Source organism: Opisthocomus hoazin, chromosome 10 (assembly GCF_030867145.1).
Source record: "Opisthocomus hoazin isolate bOpiHoa1 chromosome 10, bOpiHoa1.hap1, whole genome shotgun sequence".
Taxonomy (NCBI): domain Eukaryota; kingdom Metazoa; phylum Chordata; class Aves; order Opisthocomiformes; family Opisthocomidae; genus Opisthocomus; species Opisthocomus hoazin.
The window spans coordinates 32,823,110-32,843,136 of record NC_134423.1 but is presented as its reverse complement, the minus strand read 5'-3'; the positions used below and the strand labels follow the sequence as shown (position 1 = coordinate 32,843,136).

The 20,027-nt window shown below is 70.9% G+C and overlaps 2 protein-coding genes across 4 annotated transcripts; both read left to right on the top strand.

Moving 5' to 3' along the window:
* The first annotated feature begins 2,468 nt into the window (after positions 1-2,468).
* Positions 2,469-9,333, top strand: FES (FES proto-oncogene, tyrosine kinase). 2 transcript variants are annotated; one of them, XM_075431275.1, is made up of 19 exons: positions 2,469-2,556; positions 3,263-3,513; positions 3,616-3,789; positions 3,862-3,958; positions 4,375-4,558; positions 5,214-5,351; positions 5,460-5,579; positions 5,659-5,781; positions 5,847-6,033; positions 6,132-6,209; positions 6,433-6,642; positions 7,088-7,210; positions 7,465-7,518; positions 7,639-7,757; positions 7,972-8,066; positions 8,181-8,304; positions 8,438-8,595; positions 8,808-8,930; positions 9,095-9,333. In XM_075431275.1, the coding sequence occupies exons 2-19, from the start codon at positions 3,289-3,291 to the stop codon at positions 9,235-9,237; spliced, it is 2,475 nt and encodes an 824-aa protein (XP_075287390.1). In that variant the 5' UTR covers positions 2,469-2,556; positions 3,263-3,288; the 3' UTR covers positions 9,238-9,333. The 2 variants fall into 2 exon arrangements, with proteins under 2 accessions (XP_075287390.1, XP_075287388.1); XM_075431273.1 differs by having other exon boundaries at positions 8,429-8,595.
* Positions 9,334-10,844: 1,511 nt separating this feature from the next.
* MAN2A2 (mannosidase alpha class 2A member 2) lies at positions 10,845-19,453 on the top strand. 2 transcript variants are annotated; one of them, XM_075431970.1, is made up of 22 exons: positions 10,845-11,059; positions 11,199-11,432; positions 11,581-11,725; positions 11,833-12,004; positions 12,713-12,840; positions 12,984-13,157; positions 13,460-13,646; positions 13,732-13,909; positions 14,077-14,279; positions 14,601-14,783; positions 14,967-15,081; positions 15,286-15,353; positions 15,501-15,666; positions 15,980-16,216; positions 16,319-16,441; positions 16,539-16,653; positions 16,749-16,882; positions 16,990-17,131; positions 17,348-17,481; positions 18,169-18,363; positions 18,491-18,601; positions 19,057-19,453. In XM_075431970.1, the coding sequence occupies exons 1-22, from the start codon at positions 10,928-10,930 to the stop codon at positions 19,207-19,209; spliced, it is 3,429 nt and encodes a 1,142-aa protein (XP_075288085.1). In that variant the 5' UTR covers positions 10,845-10,927; the 3' UTR covers positions 19,210-19,453. The 2 variants fall into 2 exon arrangements, with proteins under 2 accessions (XP_075288085.1, XP_075288083.1); XM_075431968.1 differs by having other exon boundaries at positions 11,178-11,432.
* Positions 19,454-20,027: the final 574 nt, after the last annotated feature.

The window sequence follows — 20,027 nt, the reverse complement described above, 5'->3', positions numbered from 1 at the left end:
GCTCCGCTGCCTGTGCTCTGTGTGCCACAGGACGGGCAGCCTGGCCGTGGGGGCCGGGGGGAACAGAGCCCACCGAGTACCGGGGTCTGCTCCACAACCGCAGGAGGGGGCCTGGGGCCCTGCCTGCAGCTGGGATGGGGGCACCGAGCTGGGGTCTGTGCCTGCTGTGCTGTGCTGCCCGTCGTAGTGCCGCTGCAGGAGCCCCCACAGCCAGGTCCCCTGCAGCCCCTGGCTGCCATAGAGAAGACCCCAAAAGGTGAAGAGCCCCCAGATCCAGGGACTGCCGTGCCCGGGCTGCAGGCAGGAGCCAGTGCTGGGCTGGGGCTGCTGTTTGGGGAGGTGGTGGGGACCGGCCCCCTCACCTGAGCCATGGGAAGCAGCTGCTTATCGGGAACCCACAGAGAAGGAAGCTAATTTGGGAACCGGCTGTGGTGGATGGAGGGGGGGGGGGGCAAAAGCCTGGGGGAACTTGCACCCCTTTGCCACAGAAGGCTGAGCCCCTCCGCCGCAGCCCCGGGGACCAGCTGAGCTCACGCGCTGCAGCCCCAACATCCAGCAGCACCCTGCAGCCGGAGCGCAACGCCCACGGCACAGCCCTGTGGTGGGGACAGCCAGGCTGCACCTGGGACTGCGAATGCCATGGCCAAGTCCCAGGCAGAGCCCGCCCGAGCACCCCACGGGGTCCGGTCCCCCAGTGGGGTCTGTCGGGGCTGCGCTTGCTCACAGAGGCAGCTTCTCTCTGCAGAGCCCCTTGGCCTCGCTGCGCCCGCGGCTGCGGCAGCTTCCTGTGGTCAGGAGCGAGTTCCCCACGGCGTGCAGGCGACCGCAGGCGCTTCGCAGCCGGCTCTTCCCTCTGTCGCGAGGCCAGAGCAGGGACAGGTCCCTGCTGCCCCGTGGCTGGGGCTGCGCTGGACCGAGCTGGGGGCTCGTGGGCCGGGGGCAGCTGGGCACCGTGGGCAGGCTGCGGCCGTTGGGTGCTGCAGCAGTGGCTGCTGTCGGGGAGCAGCCATCGGCCGCTGCCCCACCGGGCTCTGCAGGCTGCGGGAGGGCAGACGGAGGATGTGAAACTGGGTGAGCTGCGGTTGGGCCCACAGCGACCTTCCTGCTGCAGGCAACGGTTGGCGCTTCCAGGGAAGGAGAGCTTCTGCGCTCACCGGCCACTTGGAGCCTCGGCACAGTCCTGAGGGGCCTGGCACTGCGGGGGTTGGACCCCCAGCCCCCAGGCTCGGGTGCCTCCCACCAGAGGTGCCCAGTGTCCCTGGTGCAGCCCTGCAGGGCCCCATAGGGATGTGCAGGCAGAGCCCCCCGGGGATGGGCAGGCAGGGCACCGCAGCAGGCAGGGCACCGCGGGGAGCAGGGCCAGTCAAGGGGTGACCAGCTGGTGGGCGACTGGGGACCCTGGCAGCACGTGGCAGCTTCTGAACTGCTCAGTTGGGCAGGCGGCAAGCGGGGCATTAACCCGGCTCCTCTTGCTTGGGGTTGGCTGTGGTGACTGTGGGTGGGGGTTTGTGTTGCTCAGCACAGAAGCGTCCCGCACTGGCTGGAGTGCTGCTGGAGGTCTGTGCCCAGGGCACTGTGGCAGCCCCGTGCTGTGCCGTGCTGTGCCGTTGTGCTGCTCCTTGGTGTGACCACCCAGGCATTGCTCAGCCGTGGAAAGGCGAGTCAGCAGGGAAGGCGAGTCAGCAAAACTCCCGTCTGACATGTTTTTTCCCCCCCAGCTTCCTCCAAGAGTGGAATTAGCTCGGCTGTCCCGCAGGCAACCGTGACACCCCTCTGGGGCGGGGGGGTCCCTGCCAGGCGCGGGAGGGGTCTCAGCACATCGGGCCGGGCTGGGCCGAGCGGAGCCAAAGCGGGCTGCGGCAGCGATGGGGACAAGTGCAGTGGTGCTGGCCGGGGGCGGTGGTGGGTCCCCCTGTGATGCAGCCGCTGCGACGAGCGGGTCCACCATGGCGTCAGTGAAGCACTTGGAGGGGGAAGTGCTGGGGGCTCTGCCGAGAGCGGGGTCCCAGCCGTGTGGGTGCAGGCTGGCACCAAGGGCTGGGGCACAGCCCCATGGTGCCGTGTGGTGGATACGCTGTCCTGTGGCCTTTCACGGTTGCGAGGGCCAGGCTCAGGGGTGCTGACAGGATGGCCCCCTGTCAGCAGGGCTGCACAGAGCAGACCCCGAAGAGGATTCGCTGGTGACACCGCTGCGGGGCCAGGGCTGAGTTCAGGCTCCGCAGGGGCGATGGACTCCAGCCGGGGTGAGGAAGAGCCCCGGGCTCCCGCAGGACCGGGTCCTGCCCACGCCAGGCCTCGGGGCGAGGCAGCCAGGACGGGCAGCGGGGCTGCGGGCTGCCCAGCTGCGGCAGAGCCGTGTGCCGGTGTCGGCCCTGGGCGCGGGGACTGGCAGGGAGGGGAGGAAGCGCAGGAAATCTCGCAATGGCTGTATGGTCAGCACCGGGTTTCCTGTTCCTCCCCACGAGCTGCGACAGCACCAGGTCCAGACTGCACCGGCCGCGGCCCCAGGAGGACGCCAGTGCCAGCCCGGCGGCAGGGACCTCGCGGCACGCGCAGGTTGGAGGGGCTGTGCCCCGGCGGGGCGCTGGCAGGGACGGGGACCCCTCTGTGGGGCTGGGGGTGTCTGGGCCCTGGCCCTCTGGGGGGGTCATGGGCTGTGCAGAGACATGTCCCAGCACCCTGCTGCTGCACTCTTGCTACAGGGCAGGGCACCCAGGGACTGCAGCTGGGACCAGTTTGGCTCCCAGTGGCTGTGCTGGAGTCCCAGGTACTGCGACACGTCCAGGCTCGGCACCTTCCCCTGGGGCTCGGCGCCCCATCCCCCTCCTGCCAGCTCCCTGCCCATGTCCCGGCCCCCGCAGCTCCCCGTCCCGGCGTGCCCGGCTGCCCCTGCCGTGGCTGTAGGGGTGACTGGGCAGGATGGGGCCAGAGCCACTGGGCACTGTGGGGCCAGGGGGGTCACAGCTGTGCTGCCCCAGGAGCAGCCCATCGTGCATGGCGGAGCTGACGCCGCTGGGTTTGACCCCACACTTCCTCCTCCCGTCCCCATCCCCATCCCCATCCCCGTCCACGTCCCCGTCCACGTCCCCGTCCCCGCCGTGGGGCCTGGGGCACGCTCAGCCCTGTCACCTGCTTTGACTGCGCTTTGCAGGGCAGGTTCCGTGGGGGCTCTGCCCCACATCCGCGACGCGGCAGTGGGGTGGGAGGGTGTGCGGAGCAAAGGGCCCCGGCTGGCGGCTCAGGCTCTCCCACTGCCTCGCAGCCTGCTCCGGCCGGGACAGCGGTGCCATGGGCTTCGGGCCGGAGCTGTGGTGCCCGCAGGGGCACAGCGCGCTGCTGCGGCTGCAGGACAGCGAGCTGCGCCTGCTGGAGCTGATGAAGAAGTGGATGTCGCAGCGCGCCAAGAGCGACCGGGAGTACGCGGGGATGCTGCACCACATGTTCTCCCAGCTGGAGAAGCAGGAGGGCCCTGGGCAGCCCCGCGCCAGTGACCACGGTGGCCAGATCGGGGAGGTAGGGATGACTCGGCGCGGGAGCGTGCCGCGCAGAGCCCGGTGCAGCGCGATGCCAGAGCGCGACCATCCCCGCGCCGCCGCTGATGCCCCCTCCCCGCAGTCCTGGTGGGTGCTGGCAAGCCGGACAGAGACACTGAGCCAGATCCTGCGCCGGCATGCGGAGGAGCTGGCAGCGGGGCCGCTGGCCAAGCTGAGCCTGCTGATCCGCGACAAGCAGCAGCTCCGCAAGGCCTTCAGCGAGCAGTGGCAGCAGCTCAGCCAGGAGTACACCCGGGTATGGGGGTCCCAGCACGGGGAGCGGGGGGCCTGGCCTGGCCCCACTCCCCTAACAGCGTCTCCCCCCCAGACCACGCAGCAGGAGATGGAGAAGCTGAAGGCGCAGTACCGCAGCCTGGCACGCGACAGTGCCCAGGCCAAGCGCAAGTACCAGGAGGCCAGCAAAGGTGCCTGCCAGCGCGGCCTCGGCCCCCCACCTCGCCTGTCCCCATCCCGCTGTGTCCCCTCCCGGCTCTCCGCGGCCCCTGGCAGCTCAGGGATGGCCGGAGACATGGCACAGCCTGGGTCGGGCAGGAGCTCTGGGGGCACGGGGAGAGCCCAGCTTGGCCCCTGGGGAACCAGGCAGAGCTCCAGTGGGTTTCGGGACTTGGGACACCACACTGCAGGTCGGGAGCATCCCTCTGCACGGGGATGTGAGACCACCCTGGCCCTGGACCCCTGCCTGGCCTGGGACCCCCCCCCACCCCCTGCCCCAGCCCCGCCAGGTGCCCGTGCTCCTCGCTGGCTGCTCGGGGGGATGTGCTGCGGCGCTGGGACCAGTGGCACAGTGGCAGCCAGTGTTTTCCACGGCCTCTCCCCCCAGACAAGGAGCGGGACAAGGCGAAGGAGAAGTATGTGCGCAGCCTCTGGAAGCTCTACGCCCTGCACAACCAGTACGTGCTGGCCGTGCAGGCAGCTGCGCTCCACCACCACCACCACTACCAGCGGCTGCTGCCCAGCCTCCACCAGTCCCTCTACAGCCTGCAGCAGGAGATGGTCCTCATCCTGTAAGAACGCGCCTGCCCCACGTCCCGCTGCCTGCCCCGTATCCTGCTGCCTGCCCCTCATCCCGCTGCCTGCCCCTCATCCCGCTGCCTGCCCCGTGTCCTGCTGCCTGCCCCGCGTCCTTCTGCCTGCCCCTCATCCCGCTGCCTGCCCCGTGTCCTGCTGCCTGCCCCGCGTCCTGCTGCCTGCCCCTCATCCCGCTGCCTGCCCCTCATCCCGCTGCCTGCCCCTCATCCCGCTGCCCACCCCGTGTCCTGCTGCCTGCCCTGTGCTCTTCTGCCTGCCCCGCATCCCACTGCCTGCCCCTCATCCCGCTGCCTGCCCCACGTCCCACTGCCCACCCCGCGTCCCGCTGCCCGCCCCACATCCCGCTGCCTGCCTCACGCTCTGCTGCCTGCCCCGGGCACCCCAAAGCCCCTGAGAGCCGGCGCTGCTCCCTGCTCCCGCCAGAGTCCCGCCAGCCGCAGGCACCATCCCTGCTCGGTCACCCGCAGCAGTCACGGTGACGCCCCGCCGTGCTGCACGCGATGCGGGGACCGAGGGCGCGAGGCAGAGGGACGCGGGGACCGGCCGGGGTAGGGTGGCCGTGCCTGGCCGCGGGGACCCTGGGCTGGGGGCAGAGGAGCCCGGCAGCCCCCAGTGCCCGCGTGCCCGCAGGAAGGAGATCCTCGGGGAGTACCACAGCATCAGCAGCCTGGTGCAGAAGGACGTTCTGGCCGTGCACCAGGACATCGCCAGCGCCATCCAGGCCATCGACCCAGCCACCGAGTACAGCGGCTTCGTCCAGAGCCACCGGTACGGTCCCGCGCGGCTGTGGCCCCGCTGCTGGGCACGGCGCTGCCGGTCACGGGGCCAGGGGCCAGCGCGGGCAGGCGGGAGCCAGAGCCACGCTGCGGTCTGCAGGTACGGCTCCGAGGTGCCGCCGGCCGTGTCCTTCGACGAGAGCTTGCTGGAGGAGACGGAGTGCCTGGCGCCGGGGGAGCTGCAGCTGAACGAGCTGACCGTCGAGAGCGTCCAGCACTGGTGAGCGGGTCGGGCCGCGGCGGGGGCTGCAGCTGCAGGCAGCGCAGCTCAGCACCGTCCAGCACCTTGTCCCCTGCAGCCTGACGTCAGTCGAGGAGGAGCTGGCGGCCGCCGCGGAGGCCGTGAGCGGCAGGGAGCAGCGGGTGCGGGAGCTGCAGGCGGAGATCCGGGGCGAGGAGCAGGGCCGGAGCCCCGGGGAGCGGTGAGGCGCGGCGGGCGCGGGCGAGGGGCCGGGGCGGCAGGGGCTGACCGCCCGTCCCTCCGCAGGGTGCACGTGCTGGGCAAGCGGCAGGGGCTGCAGGAGGCCCAGCAGCAGCTCGAGGGCTGCATCTGCACCCAGGCCAAGCTGCAGGCGCAGCGGGACCTGCTGGCCCGGAAGCTGTCGGAGCTGGGTGCCGGGGACCCGCTGCCCGCCCTGCCGCTGCAGGAGGACCGGCAGTCGGTCTGCTCCGCGGTGAGTCCTGCCGCGCCGCGCCCCGCGAGCCGCAGGGCAGGGGCTGGCCGGGCCCGGGTCCCCCCCCGCCCGCCGCACCGCTCACGCGTCCCCCCCAGGAGCAGGAGCGCAGCGGGGCCACCGCGCTGGAGACCCTCAAGAACCACATCTCGGGCATCTTCAGCCCCAAGTACTCGGTGAGGCCCTGGGCACCTCCAGCCACCCTGACCCCCCACCCGGCCGCCTTGCCGAGCCTCCCGGACCCTCGGCATCCCCTACCCTCTCCTCTCCAACCCCTCAGCCCCCTCCCCTCCGTGCCCCAGCCCCTCCAGGTTCTGCTCCCCCCTGTCTGCCACCGTGGATGCCCCCACCTCCGGATGACCCGGGGGCACGGCTGGGCTCACCCCCGTCTCTGTCCAGCTGCCGCCCCCCGTGCCCCTCATCCCGGAGGTGCAGAAGCCGCTGTGCCAGCAGGTCTGGTACCACGGGGCCATCCCACGCCTGGAGGTGCAGGAGCTGCTGAGCTGCAGCGGGGACTTCCTGGTGCGGGAGAGCCAGGGCAAGCAGGAGTACGTGCTCAGCGTGCTGTGGGACGGGCAGCTGCGGCACTTCATCATCCAGGCTGCCGACGTGAGTGACCGCGGGCGGGGAGAGGCGGCTGGGGGTGGCCCTGCGCAGGCAGGCGAGGGTCCCCGCCCGCGCTCTGCAGCCGTGGGGTCCTGGTGTGAGTGCACGGGACGTGTGTGTGTGCGGTGTGAGCTGTGTGCACCCGTCCTTCCACGGGCCACGCATGGAGCGCACGGTGCGAGCCCGGCATCGCGCGCATCAACGCCCACCTGTGTGTGCTTGCCCTGCCTGGTGTGCATTTGTGTCCTGTGCCGTGTGTGTGCACCCACACTCCTCCACGCGTGCACACCGGCCATGGTGAGCACACCCACGCACCCACACTCCTCCACGCGTGCACACCGGCCATGGTGAGCACACCCACACACCCACACTCCTCCACGTGTGCACACCGGCCATGGTGAGCACACCACGTGTCCATACAGGACCGCTCTGCGTCTCCTCCCCACAGAACATGTACCGGCTGGAGGGGGAAGGCTTCCCCACCATCCCGCTGCTCGTCGAGCACCTCCTGCAGAGCCAGCAGCCCATCACCCGGAAGAGTGGGATCGTCCTGGCCAGGGCTGTGCCCAAGGTGACGGCAGGCAGGGGGAGGGGGACGAGTCCCCTGTGCATGGAGCAGCCCTGTCTGGCCCCTTTTCCTGCCCACAGCCGGGCTGGGAGCCCCAGGCACGCTTCTGCAGCCAGATGTGGTGACGCAGCTGCGAGCGGGGGCCTGGGGACCCCCCTCCAGGGCTGTGTGAGAGGGAGCTGCAGGGGCGGGGGGGGGGGGTGTGCCTGGAGCGGGCTGGGGGACAGCTCACCGCCTTCGGTGTCTGCTCGCTGCAGGACAAGTGGGTGCTCAACCACGAGGACGTGCTGCTGGGGGAGCGCATCGGCCGGGTGAGTGGGGGGCTCTGCGGGAGGGCAGCGCGGGGCTGTCGCCGTGGGTCTGGGAGAGGCAGGAGCTGCCGTGGGCTGTGCCGCGGCCAGCTGGGCCAGTGCCCCCGTGTCTCTGGGCAGGGTAACTTTGGGGAGGTGTTCAGCGGCCGCCTGCGTGCTGACAACACCCCCGTGGCTGTGAAATCCTGCCGGGAAACCCTCCCGCCCGAGCTCAAGGCCAAGTTCCTGCAGGAAGCCAGGTCTGTGCAGCCGTCGCGCTTGTCCCAGCCCGTCTGTCCGTCCTCAGGACTTGGGGCTGTTAAAACCCCTCTGGGAGTGCAGCACCCTTGCGCTGAGGGCCGTGTCCCGGGGCTGGCCGGGCAGAACGTCCTGGGGATGGCAGGGAGGTGGCCCCGTGCCCGGGGCAGCTGGGCCCCCCGGCACTCACAGTGCCCCCCTTCCTCGTCCCCACAGGATCCTCAAGCAGTACAACCACCCGAACATCGTCCGGCTCATCGGCGTCTGCACCCAGAAGCAGCCCATTTACATTGTCATGGAGCTTGTGCAGGGTGAGCGGCCCCGTCCTGCAGCCCCCACGCTGCCGGGCGGCTGGTGCGTGCGGGGGCAAGCTCGCCGTGATGTGCTGGGGCAGCCGCCCGCCAGCTCCGCAATCCCGGGTGCAGGGGGGGACTTCCTGAGCTTCCTGCGCAGCGAGGGGCCTCACCTGCGCGTGAAGGACCTGATCAAGATGACGGAGAACGCTGCTGCCGGCATGGAGTACCTGGAGAGCAAGCACTGCATCCACAGGTGGGCTCTGGCCTCGCGGGCAGGCACCGGGCAGGGCAGGGGGAACCCCGGAGTCCTCGCTGCCCCCCGCCCCATGCCCGCTGGAGGCCCCTGGGGATGGCCAGGTGGGCAGCTGATGGCTCAGCCATCCCAGGGACCTGGCTGCTCGCAACTGCCTGGTGACGGAGAAGAACACCCTGAAGATCAGCGACTTCGGGATGTCACGGGAGGAGGAGGATGGCATCTACGCCTCCACAGGGGGGATGAAGCAGATCCCTGTCAAGTGGACCGCCCCCGAAGCACTCAGTTATGGTATGGGATGGAGCCGGGCACGACCTGGCGGCCTCGCACACAGCTGGGAGATAGGAGTCCGGGGCACACCGTCCTGCTCCGTCACGCCCGGTCCTGGGCAGGGAGGCAGAGCGAGCTGGGGCAGCCCAGCCCTCGCTAGCGCCGGCACAGCCAGGGCAGCCGAGCCTTGGGCGTCCCCAGCCGCCAGCATCCATCCCGCCCCGTGTCCCCAGGCCGGTACAGCTCCGAGAGCGACGTCTGGAGCTTCGGGATCCTGCTGTGGGAAGCCTTCAGCCTGGGCGCCGTCCCCTACGCCAACCTCAGCAACCAGCAGATGAGGGAGGCGGTGGAGCAGGGTGAGGGATGCGGATGGAGCCCAGCTCTCGAGGGCCACTGCGGGGTCGTGGGCCCAGCACTGCAGGTCCGCTGTGGAACCGTGCCCGTGGGACAGGCAGGATGGGGCCGTGGGGGTAAGGGGACGGTGGCCCAGGCTGCCACGTCCCCATCCCTGCCCCCCCAGGCATGCGGCTGGACCCCCCGGAGCAGTGCCCGGAGGAGGTGTACCAGCTGATGCAGCGCTGCTGGGAGTACGACCCCCACAAGCGGCCCGGCTTCAGTGCCATCCACCAGGATCTCATCGCCATCCGCAAGCGGCACCGGTGAGAGCCAGCGCCGGACCGAGGGAGCGTCCCACCGGCCCCGTCAGCGCAGCTCCACGTGCCCCGCGTCCGTCCCACCGGCCCCACTCAGCACTGCGTGCCCTGCGTCCGTCCTGCTGGCAGCACCGTCCCTTGGGCAGGGCCGGCCCGGGAAGCTGCGGGGTGGCCGGTGCGGCTGTGCCCCCTCCCTGGTCCCAGGCAGGGGGCTCCGAGACGGCCTGGGGACACGGCACCCGCGGATCCTGCCGGGCTCCCTCCCGTCTAATAAACAAACGAGCTCTGCCACACCGCGTCCATGGGGTTACGGCGGCGAGCAGCCCACGCACCCATGCTGCAGCCAGGACAGGGTGCACCGGGACTGCACACCAGGACCCAGCCCCAGGACCCACAGAATCACAGCATGGTGGGGGTGGGCAGGGACCTCTGTGGGTCACCCAGCCCAACCCCCTGCCCAAGCAGGGTCACCCAGAGCAGGCTGCACAGCACCGCGGCCAGGCGGGGCTGGAATATCTCCAGAGAAGGAGACTCCACAGCCTCCCTGGGCAGCCTGGGCCAGGGCTCCGTCACCCTCAGAGGGAAGAAGTTCTTCCTCGGGTTCAGCTGGAGCTTCCTCTGCTCCAGTTTGTGCCCGTTGCCCCTCGTCCTGTCGCTGGGCACCACTGGAAAGAGTCTGGCCCCGTCCTCCTGACCCCCACCCTGCAGATATTTAGAGGCATTTCTAAGGTCCCCTCTCAGCCTTCTCTTCTCCAGGCTGAACAAGCCCAGCTCCCTCAGCCTCTCCTCGCAGGAGAGATGCTCCAGTCCCCTCCTCATCCTCGTAGCCCTCCGCTGGACTCTCTCCAGTAGCTCCTCATCTTTCTTGAACTGGGGAGCCCAGCACTGGACCCAGCACTGCAAATGGGGCCTCCCCAGGGCAGAGCAGAGGGGGAGGAGACCCCCCCTCGCCCTGCTGCCCACGCTCCTCGTGATGCACCCAGCCCCGGGGCCGCGGGGACCAGCACGGCCGGGCCTGTCCCCGGGGCCGCAGGGGGTGCCCGGGCCGGTCCCCGGGGCAGTGCGGGACCGGCGGGGCCGTCCCTGCCAGCGCGGGGTCCCGGCCCGCTCGGTCCCGCCCCAGGGGCCGCCCCGCGGCGCTGCCCGGCGGAGCCACCCCCGGCGGGGCCGGGGCCGGGGCCGGGGCGGGCCGGGGCGGGCCGGGGCGGGCCGGGGCGGGGCGGCGGGCGGGGCCTGGCCCATTCCGGCCGCGGCAGCCGGCGGGCCCGGGCCGGGCGGTGCGAGCAGCCGGGCCCGGCCCAGGGTAAGAGCGGGGCGGCCGCGCCCCCGGAGCCGTCCCGCGGTGGGCGGCCCCGGCCCTCCCCTGCCTCCCTCCGCTCCCCGCGCCGGGCCGCGGCGCAGAGGCCCCGGGCTGCCCGGCTTGGCGGTGCCGCCGCGGCCTGCTCCGGCCCCGGCCCCGGCCCCGGCTCCGGCCCCGCCGCGCCCCGGGCCCTGCCGCCGCAGCCCGGGCCGTGAACACCGGCGGCGGATTGAGCCACGCGGGGCGCGGGGCTGGGCGCGGGGCCGGGCTCAGCGCAGCGCGGGGGCCGCAGGCCCCGTCCCGCCCCGTCCCCCCGCCCCGCTCCCGAGCCGGCCCCGGCCGTCCCGGCGGGGCAGCGGCGGCTCCGCCCGCTGCGGGCCCGTCCCCGCGGCGCTGCGGGATGAAGCTGAAGAAGCAGGTGACGGTGTGCGGAGCTGCCATCTTCTGCGTGGCCGTCTTCTCGCTCTACCTGATGCTGGACCGGGTGCAGCACGACCCCGCGCGCCTCCAGAGCGGGGGCAACTTCCCCAGGGTGAGCGGGGCCGGGGGCCGGCGGGGCGCAGCCGGGGCTCGCTGCCCGCCGCAGCCGCGGCGTGTCGGGGCCTGGCGACGGGCACCGGCGGCTCTGACCGCGGCAGCCGTGTCCCCAGAGTCAGATCTCGGTGCTGCAGAACCGCATTGAGCAGCTGGAGCAGCTGCTGGAGGAGAACCACGAGATCATCAGCCACATCAAGGACTCGGTGCTGGAGCTGACGGCCCACGCAGAGGGGCCCCCGGCGCTGCCTCGCCACGCGCCCAACGGCTCCTGGGTGCTGCCCCCCGAGAGTCGCCCGAGCTTCCTCTCGGTCTCCCCGCAGGACTGCCAGTTTGCCCTGGGGGGCAAGGGCCAGAGCCCAGACCTGCAGGTGAGGGGCCAGTGCCTTGGCCCAGCAGCCAAGGACCCCCTCTGCCAGCGCGAGGGGTCCGTACCAGGGCGTCCGTGGGGTCGTGGCCCTGCTCTGCGGAGGGTCTCTCAGCCTGGTGTCCGCCCTGAGCCCTGTCTCCCACCTGCAGATGCTGGCCGTGTACTCCCTGCTGCCCTTTGACAACCAGGATGGCGGCGTGTGGAAGCAGGGCTTCGACATCACCTATGAGCCCAGCGAGTGGGACGCGGAGCCGCTCCAGGTGTTTGTGGTGCCACACTCCCACAACGACCCCGGTGAGCGGCGAGCAGGGGAGGGGAAGGGCTAGCCCAGACCCTGCTGCCCCACGCTGCTGGTGGCGAAGGGCTGGGCCCCACACAGTGACCCCCACGTGTGCTGGCAGGCTGGATCAAGACCTTCGACAAGTACTACTACGACCAGACGCAGCACATCCTCAACAGCATGGTGCTGAAGATGCAGGAGGACCCGCGCCGGCGCTTCATCTGGTCTGAGATCTCCTTCTTTTCCAAGTGGTGGGACAACATCAGTGCCCAGAAGCGGGCTGCGGTGCGGAGGTAGGGCCGCCCGCCTGGCCCCGCTGCCCGGCACGGTCCCTGCCTGGGGGCGCGGGCTGCGAGTAGGGGGTGTGTGAGGGAGACCAAGGCTGCCCTGGTTGCAGTGCAGCATCGGTGGGCTGCCCGCTGCTGACCGTGGCGTGCCCTGGCCTCTCAGTGCCGCGAGATGTCAAAACCGCAGCAGTGTGCAGTGAGAGGCAGGGTGCTGCCGGGGCTCCGCAGCGGGGGCTGGGGGAGGCAGGTCTCGTGCTGCGCCGCTCCCCGTGCTCCTGGAGCTGGGAAACTCCATCATGGCTGTAACCCTGGTCACGCGAGCCCTGCCGCAGAGCCTGAGCGGTGCCAGCGCCTTGCAAGGCCCAGGGCACCCTGGGGGGGTGGGAGACCTGGAGAGCAGGACTGAGTGGGGGGAGAGGTCCCGCTTGTCAGCTCCCCTGCCCCCGGAGGGCTGGGAGTGGAGGGCAGAGGGAACATGGGCTGCGGGGCACCACGGGAGGTGTTGGCCTGTGTGGGGATGGTCTCTGGCTGGGGGCTCACCCAGCGTGGTGCTGTCGGTGTGGGGACGGTGCGGGCTGTGGGGTACAGCAGCCGGTGGCTGCGGGGGCTGTGGGTGGGACCCGTGCGGCTCCAGGACGGGGGGACGTTCTGCTGCGGACACACAGCTCACCGCAGGGATCTGCCTGGAGCTGACCACGTGCGTCCGCTTTGCAGGCTGGTTGGCAACGGGCAGCTGGAGATGGTGACGGGTGGCTGGGTGATGCCCGATGAGGCCAATTCCCACTACTTCGCCATGATCGACCAGTTGATCGAGGGGCACCAGTGGCTGGAGAAGAACATCGGTGAGAGCTGGCGAGATGCCGGGCAGGCCACTGGCTGGGGGCCTGCTTGGTGCGCCGGCGGGCACCCCCGTCCCTGGCAGCAGCCGGCTCACGGGAGGTGCTGCCAGGCCGGGCGTGGGGCTGACGGGTCTCTGTGCCCGCAGGCGTGACGCCGCGGTCGGGCTGGGCTGTGGACCCCTTCGGGTACAGCTCCACCATGCCCTACCTGCTGAAACGCTCCAACCTGACGGGCATGCTTATCCAGCGCGTGCACTACGCCATCAAGAAGCACTTCGCTGCCACGCAGAACCTGGAGTTCATGTGGAGACAGACGTGGGGTGAGGGGCTGCTGGGGAGGTGGCCGCAGGGGGGGCCCCGCTGCGGTGGTGGCAGCAGGGGACAGCTGCCGACCACCTTCCTGTGCGGATGGTGAGCCGAGCACTGGGAGGCGATGGCTCTGCCCTGCAGCAGTTTTGCCCTGTGGGACAGCCCCAGGGTGACTCCCCAGCTGTGCCCAGCGCTCTTGGGAGGCTGCTGTGCCCCAGCAGCCGTCCCCATGTCCAAGTGCCTGTGGGCACCCCTGCTTGGGCATAGGCGAGGCAGAGCCATTGCTGATGCTCATCTGTCCTTGGTCCTGCAGACCTGGACGCCAGCACCGACATCTTCTGCCACATGATGCCCTTCTACAGCTACGACGTGCCCCACACCTGTGGGCCAGACCCCAAGATCTGCTGCCAGTTCGACTTCAAGCGCCTGCCAGGTGGCCGGATCAACTGCCCGTGGAAGGTGCCTCCGCGAGCCATCACCGATGCCAACGTGGCAGAGCGGTGAGTGCTGCAGCGGCAGGGGCGAGCGGCTGAGCCCCACGGCCCTGTCCGGGAGCCAGCCTCATGCCCTGGTCCCCCACGGCAGAGCCCAGCTGCTGCTGGACCAGTACCGCAAGAAGTCCAAGCTGTACCGCAGCAAGGTGCTGCTGGTGCCCCTGGGAGACGATTTCCGCTACGACAAGCCGCAGGAGTGGGATGCCCAGTTCCTCAACTACCAGCGCATCTTCGACTTCCTCAACTCTCAGCCCAACCTCCACGTCCAGGTGGGCGCAGGGAGGGCTGGGGCTGGGGGGAGCGGGGCCCCACGGGCGGAGGTTGTGGGGAGCCCCATCGGAGGGTGGGCAGTGCCGGGAGGGGTGGTGGGAGCCCCCAGCTGCGGGAGCCACGGTGGCTCCCCGTCGCGCTCAGGGCTGCACGTGGTCTCCCGCAGGCACAGTTTGGGACGCTCTCCGACTACTTTGACGCTCTGTACAAGAAGGTGGGCATCGTGCCGGGCATGAAGCCGCCCGGGTTCCCGGTGCTGAGTGGGGATTTCTTCTCCTACGCGGACCGGGAGGACCACTACTGGACAGGCTACTACACCTCCCGGCCTTTCTACAAGAGCCTGGACCGGGTGCTGGAGGCCCACCTCCGGTGAGGAGAGCTGTGCTGGGCCCTGGGGCAGGGGTTGCATGCAGGCGGCGCGGGCAGGGGGTGGCCCGGAGGCCTGGCAGTCCCCATCGGCGCACAGCCACCAGCGTGGGGGTTGGCCCGGCACGGCGCAGGCAGTGCCAAGCCCTCGCCCGGCCCCAGGGCGCTGCGTGCCCCCACCTGCCCTCCCCAGAGCCAGGCCCCGGGGCGTGGAGAGCGTGCGTTGGCGCGCGGGCGGGCTGCTCCTGCTCTGCCCGCCGTCCTGACCCGCTCGGCCGGGGCGCTTGGGCGGCGGGCAGGGCCCTCGTGACTGTCCCTGCGCAGGGGGGCAGAGATCCTGTACAGCCTGGCACTCGCCCACGCCCGCCGCGCCGGCGCCGACGGCAGGTACCCGCTCTCCGACTACGCGCTGCTGAGCAACGCCCGCCGCAACCTCGCCCTCTTCCAGCACCACGACGCCATCACCGGCACTGCCAAGGAGGCCGTGGCCGTTGACTATGGAGTCCGGTGCGTGCAGGGGGCCGGGGTGCAGCCGGGGGGGCTGTCTTGGGGCAGGGGGGTTGGTGGGCACAGGGCTGGGAGCGGGATTGGGTGTGGGGGTCCTGTGGGGCCCCTCTCCCAGGGGGATGCTGGGGGGATGCTGGGACAGGCCGGGATGGTCCCGCCTGGCTCACTCTGGCTGTGCCCCAGGCTGCTCCACTCCCTCACGAACCTCAAGCGTGTCATCGTCAATGCTGCGCATTACCTCGTGCTGGGGGACAAGGACGCCTACCGCCACGACCCCGCTGCACCCTTCCTCGGCACGGTGAGCAGCGCCCTGCCCCGTGGCTCCCCGCGTCCCTGAGCCATGCTGGGGCAGCCGGCCCCATGGCCCCGGGGCACACAGCCCTGCCTGCCTGCTCGGTGCCGGGCAGGGGCCGGGGAAGGTGTCCCAGCCTGCGCCGGTGTCCCTGGGCCCGGCTGGCGGGGGTGGTGGGCGCACCCCAGCTCTGCCTGCTCCTCTCCCCAGGACGACACGCGCCCCAGCCAGGACTCGCTCCCGGAGAGAACCGTGGTCAGGCTGGATGCCTCGCCCCGGTAGGCGCTGCCTGCCTTGCTCTCAGGCCGGCGGGGCCGGGGGGCGGCAGCGAGGGGCTTCTGGGGCTCTGCAGCAGTGGGTGGGGGTGCGGGGCACCTGGCCCGGTGTGGGGCTGGCATGGCCATCCCTGTGTGACCCCTCCCCAGGTTCCTGGTGGTGTTCAACCCTCTGGAGCAGGAGCGGCTGAGCGTCGTGCCGGTGCTGGTGAACTCCCCGCACGTGCGCGTGCTCTCTGAGGAGGGGCAGCCCCTGCCCACCCAGCTCAGTGCGCACTGGGGCTCGGCCACCGACGTGGTGCCTGATGTCTACCAGGTACGGGGTGCCCACGTGCCCACTACCCGCCGTCCTCAGCCGCACAGCCCGCGCGTGCCAGCCGCCCGTCCTCATACACCGCTCCCGCAGCTGGGACACCGCCCCGTGAGCCCTCCTCTGCGGCAGCCACGGTCCCTGCATCCCACACGAGCTCCCACTGCTCGCAAACCACCAGGCCCCCGTGCACGTACCCCTCAGCAGAGGCCCCGGAAGCACCGAGCCGGGGTCCTTGCTGTGCCGACAGCCAGCAGGTCCCCACGCGCCGGCCGCCTGCCCGCGGCGGGGCTGGCTCAGGTCTCCGTGCTGCCCGCAGGTGTCTGTCCTGGCTCGCCTGCCTGCGCTGGGGCTGCGCGTGCTGCAGCTGCACAAGTCCTTCGACGACCATGCCACGCTGAAGTCCTCCGTGCGTCTGTACCTGCACGGCCGGGACTTGCCCGTGCGCAAGCAGGAGGCCGTACCTGTGCACGTCTTCCCGGGCACCGCTGATGACTTCTGCCTGGAGAGCCAGCTCCTGCAGGCCTGCTTCACGGGACGCTCAGGCCTGCTGCAGGTGAGTGCAGGGGTCGGGTGGGGGGGTGCGGGGTGAAGGAGGGGCACCCAGCACTGCCTTGTGCGGGGTGTGCTCACTGCTGTGCCGGCCCACGCCCTGCAGAGCATCCGCCGAGCTGGGGAGGAGCAGGAGCAGAGGGTGAGCAGCGAGTTCCTCGTCTACGGCACCAGGACCTCCAAGGACAAAAGCGGAGCCTACCTCTTCCTGCCTGATGGCGAGGCCAAGGTACGGGGACTGCCGCCGAGGGCCAGCTGGCCGCCATGCCGCAGCCACAAGCAGCCCTGCAGGCAGCCACCGCAGCGCAGCCCTCCTTCCCCTGCAGCCCTACGCCTCCAAGGACCCCCCAGTGGTGCGGGTGACAGAAGGACCCCTCTTCTCAGAGGTCGCCAGCTACTACCAGCATGTCCAGACCACGGTGCGGCTTTACAACGTGCCAGGTGAGGCAGTGCGAGGCTGAGCCGGGGCGGTCGCTGGCGCGGGGGCACTGGGTGATGCTGGCCGTGGGGCCCAGCCGCTCACTGCCTGCCCACAGGGGTGGAGGGCCTGTCCCTGGATGTGTCCTGCCTGGTGGACATCCGCGACCACATCAACAAGGAGCTGGCCCTGCGCTTCAGCACCGACATCGAGAGCGACGACACCTTCTTCACTGACCTCAACGGTTTCCAGGTATGCGCCAGCCTGGGGAGGGACAGCAGCTGCCCAAGGGGGGACAGTGCCCTGCTGCCCGGCGCCGCAGGAGCTACCTCCAGCCTCTCGCCCCTCTCCCTCGGCAGATCCAGCGCCGCAGGTACCAGCGGAAGCTGCCGCTGCAGGCCAACTTCTACCCCATGCCCACCATGGGCTACATCCAGGACACGCAGAGCCGCCTGACGCTGCACACAGCCCAGGCCCTGGGGGTCTCCAGCCTCGGCAGCGGTGAGCCGGCCCCACCGGGGCCGTGGGGCTGCCGGAGGGGGGATGCTGGGGGGGAGGGGGCTGCCAGGTGGGTGCAGGGTGCCCCGGTCCTGCTGTCTGGGGGCTCCCCCGCTGCCCCCAGTCCTGCGGGAGCATTTCTGTGCGTGGCAATGGAGGGGCCGTGCAGGGCAGCCGGCTCGTGTTCAAGCCCGGGGCGCTGGGACCCGCTCTCTGCAGGCCAGCTGGAGGTGATCCTGGACCGGCGCCTCATGCAGGATGACAACCGGGGCCTGGGCCAAGGGCTGAAGGACAACAAGCGGACCTGCAACCGGTTCCGCCTCCTCCTGGAGCGCCGCGCTACGGCCAGCACGGTGCGTGGGCTGTGGGGCTGCAGGGCCGTCGGGCACGGTGCCGCCGGCCCGGAGAGCCCAGCGCTGCCCTGGGACGGAGCAGGGCGGAGGCGGCGCGGCAAGCCGTGCGTGCAGCTGGGTGCGGGCTCTCCTCCCCTGCTGCCCCGTGGCCCCCGGCCGTCGCACCGGCGCTGCACGGGGACGGGACGGGGCTGGGGCGGGGTGGGACCGGGCACCGGGGTCTGTCCCGCAGACGGGGTGCGGAGTCACGCGCCCTCATAATCATGGTGTTCTTGTCCCGTCCCCTCGCTGCTCGCTATGCGTGCGCCATGTCACCCGTTCAGAGCTCCAGCTTCTTTTCCAAACTGGCCTCCGTGCTTAAAGCCTTGGGCTTCCCCGGCGCCAGGACTGGCAGCCCAGAGGTAACGGCCAGCCTGGCCCCGCCGTCGCTCCCTGTCTCGTGCACTAGCTGCTAGCTCCTAGCCTAGCCAGGCCCCGTAGCAGGCCCGCAGTCTGGCCGTTGCCTCGCCGGGGTCCGTGCAGGCTGCCCGGCCGGCAGCCGCCCTCGCTGCTCGGGTGCTGGCAGATGCCTGTTCCCCGGGCACTGCTGGAGAGGCCACAGGGAGCGGGAGGTCCTGTAGTCCCTGTCCAGCTCTGCCTGGCCCTGCCGCTGCCCTGGCCTGCGCTCAGCTCTGTGCTCTTTGGCAGGTGCAGGACGGCCGCCCGATCAGCTTCCCCTCCCTGCTGAGCCACATCACCTCCATGCACCTCAACGCTGAGGTCCTGGTCATGCCTGTGGCCCAGGAGAAGCTGGCCCCACCAGCTCTGCGCTCCTTTCTGCCCCTTTCCACCACCTTCCCCTGCGACTTCCACATCCTTAACCTGCGGATGCTGCAGGCAGAGGTGAGCTGCGGCCCGTGAGCGGGGCAGGCACGGCCCGGGGCTGCAGGACTCTCGGGGCGGATGGGGTGGGGGTGCGTCTTGCACCCACTGTCCCCAGCATTGCACCTCACACCCACACTCCTGGCAGGATGACTCGCTACCCTCGGCCGAGGCAGCCCTGATCCTGCACCGCAAAGGCTTTGACTGCAGCCTGGAGGCCAAGAACCTGGGCTTTAACTGCACCACCAGCCAAGGCAAGGTAGGACCGGGCTGCCGCCTCTACCCACCGCTGGGCCAGAGCCAGGCTGGGGCCCCGGCACCTCTGCTGCCAGGCCTGCCTCCTGCGCTTGTGCCAGGCCAGGACGGAGGCTGGAGCGGGGGGTCCCCAGGCCCCCCAGCACGAGCGTCCCAGAAACAGTGGCTGGTCACGAGTCCCATGGCGCAGCGTGCAGCCCCACGCTGCCCCTTGTCCGGGCAAAGCTGGAGGGTGTTGGTTTCTCACGGAGCGCGTCTGGAGCCTTCCATGAGCCCTGCATCCCCCGGCGAGGAAGGGCAGAGCTGGGCTGGGTCAGCGTGGTGCCCCGGGTGCTGGGGGGCCTGCGAGCCGGCTGCCGGCATGGCACGTGTGGGGCTGCCCTGGGCACGGTGACACGCAGGCAGGCATCACGTCCCGCTCATCCGGGCCACCCGCCCTTCTCCCTCCTCTTTCTCCAGCTGGCCCTGGGCAGCCTGTTCCAGGGGCTAGAGCTGAGCTCCCTGCAGCCCACCTCGCTGACTTTGATGTACCCACTGGGCACGGCCTCCAACAGCACCAACATCCGCCTGGACCCCATGGAAATTGCCACTTTCCGCATCCGCCTGGGGTAGCATCTCCGGAGCGGGGGAGGAGCAGACGGGCTGGGCAGCGTGGGAGCAGCCGCTGAGCCCAGCAGCACCAGCGCGGCCCGGGAGCGGCTGGGTCGGGGGCCTGCGGCAGGCAGGCGGGCGCTGGGCAGGAAGTGCCGGACTTGCAGAGGCTGCTGCCTTCTAATTTATTAGTCCTGTGTTCTCAGATAGATTCAGAAGTGAACTGCCGTGGCAGGGCTGTGCAGAGGCTGATGGACGCTGCCTGGGCACAGAGGGCACGGGCTGGGTGCAGCTCCGAGCAGAGCACGGCTGGCGGGGGCAGCGGGCTGGGCTCTGCCGCTGCCGGTGGGGTGGGCACAGCTGCCCTGCTGCGTTCGCATGGCTGCCCCGGGAGAGTCCCCGCTCCGGTGTCTCGGGGCAGGAGACCGTGCTGGGCCCCCCCGGACCCGTGGAGCAGCATGGGGGGCTGCCAGGAGCCTGGTGCGGCAGGGCAGCTGGCCGGGGAGGTGGTGTGGACTGGAGACAGCTCGCCTGGAGACTGTAGGAAACACGAGTCTGTTTCCGAGGGCCCTGGACTGTGTCTGGTTTGTGGTTCTTGCACTGGTGGCGTGGGGTGGTGGGGACGGTGCTCCGTGGGGACACAGGGCAGCACCCCGAGGCTGCGGGGAGGCAGGCTCGGAGCTGTGGCCAGGGCCAGTGTGTGTGGGTGCTGGGGCTGTGCCGTGCTCTGCGCTGTGGGGAGCTGGCCGTGGGGCCCCAGGCACGCAGGAGAGGCCGGCGGTGTGGCTGGACCCAGCCGCGCTCGGGGCCAGCAGCGCCTGGCAGGGGCAGGAGCGAGG

Coding starts and splice junctions, on each gene's coding strand:
- FES (XM_075431273.1), top strand. CDS start 3,289: ATGGGCTTCGGGCCGGAGCTGTGGTGCCCGCAGGGGCACAGCGCGCTG. Junction 3,514..3,615: donor ACGGTGGCCAGATCGGGGAG/GTAGGGATGACT, acceptor CCCTCCCCGCAG/TCCTGGTGGGTGCTGGCAAG. Junction 6,210..6,432: donor TCTTCAGCCCCAAGTACTCG/GTGAGGCCCTGG, acceptor GTCTCTGTCCAG/CTGCCGCCCCCCGTGCCCCT.
- MAN2A2 (XM_075431968.1), top strand. CDS start 10,928: ATGAAGCTGAAGAAGCAGGTGACGGTGTGCGGAGCTGCCATCTTCTGC. Junction 14,280..14,600: donor GTGCTGGAGGCCCACCTCCG/GTGAGGAGAGCT, acceptor GTCCCTGCGCAG/GGGGGCAGAGATCCTGTACA. Junction 16,217..16,318: donor GACGCTCAGGCCTGCTGCAG/GTGAGTGCAGGG, acceptor CACGCCCTGCAG/AGCATCCGCCGAGCTGGGGA.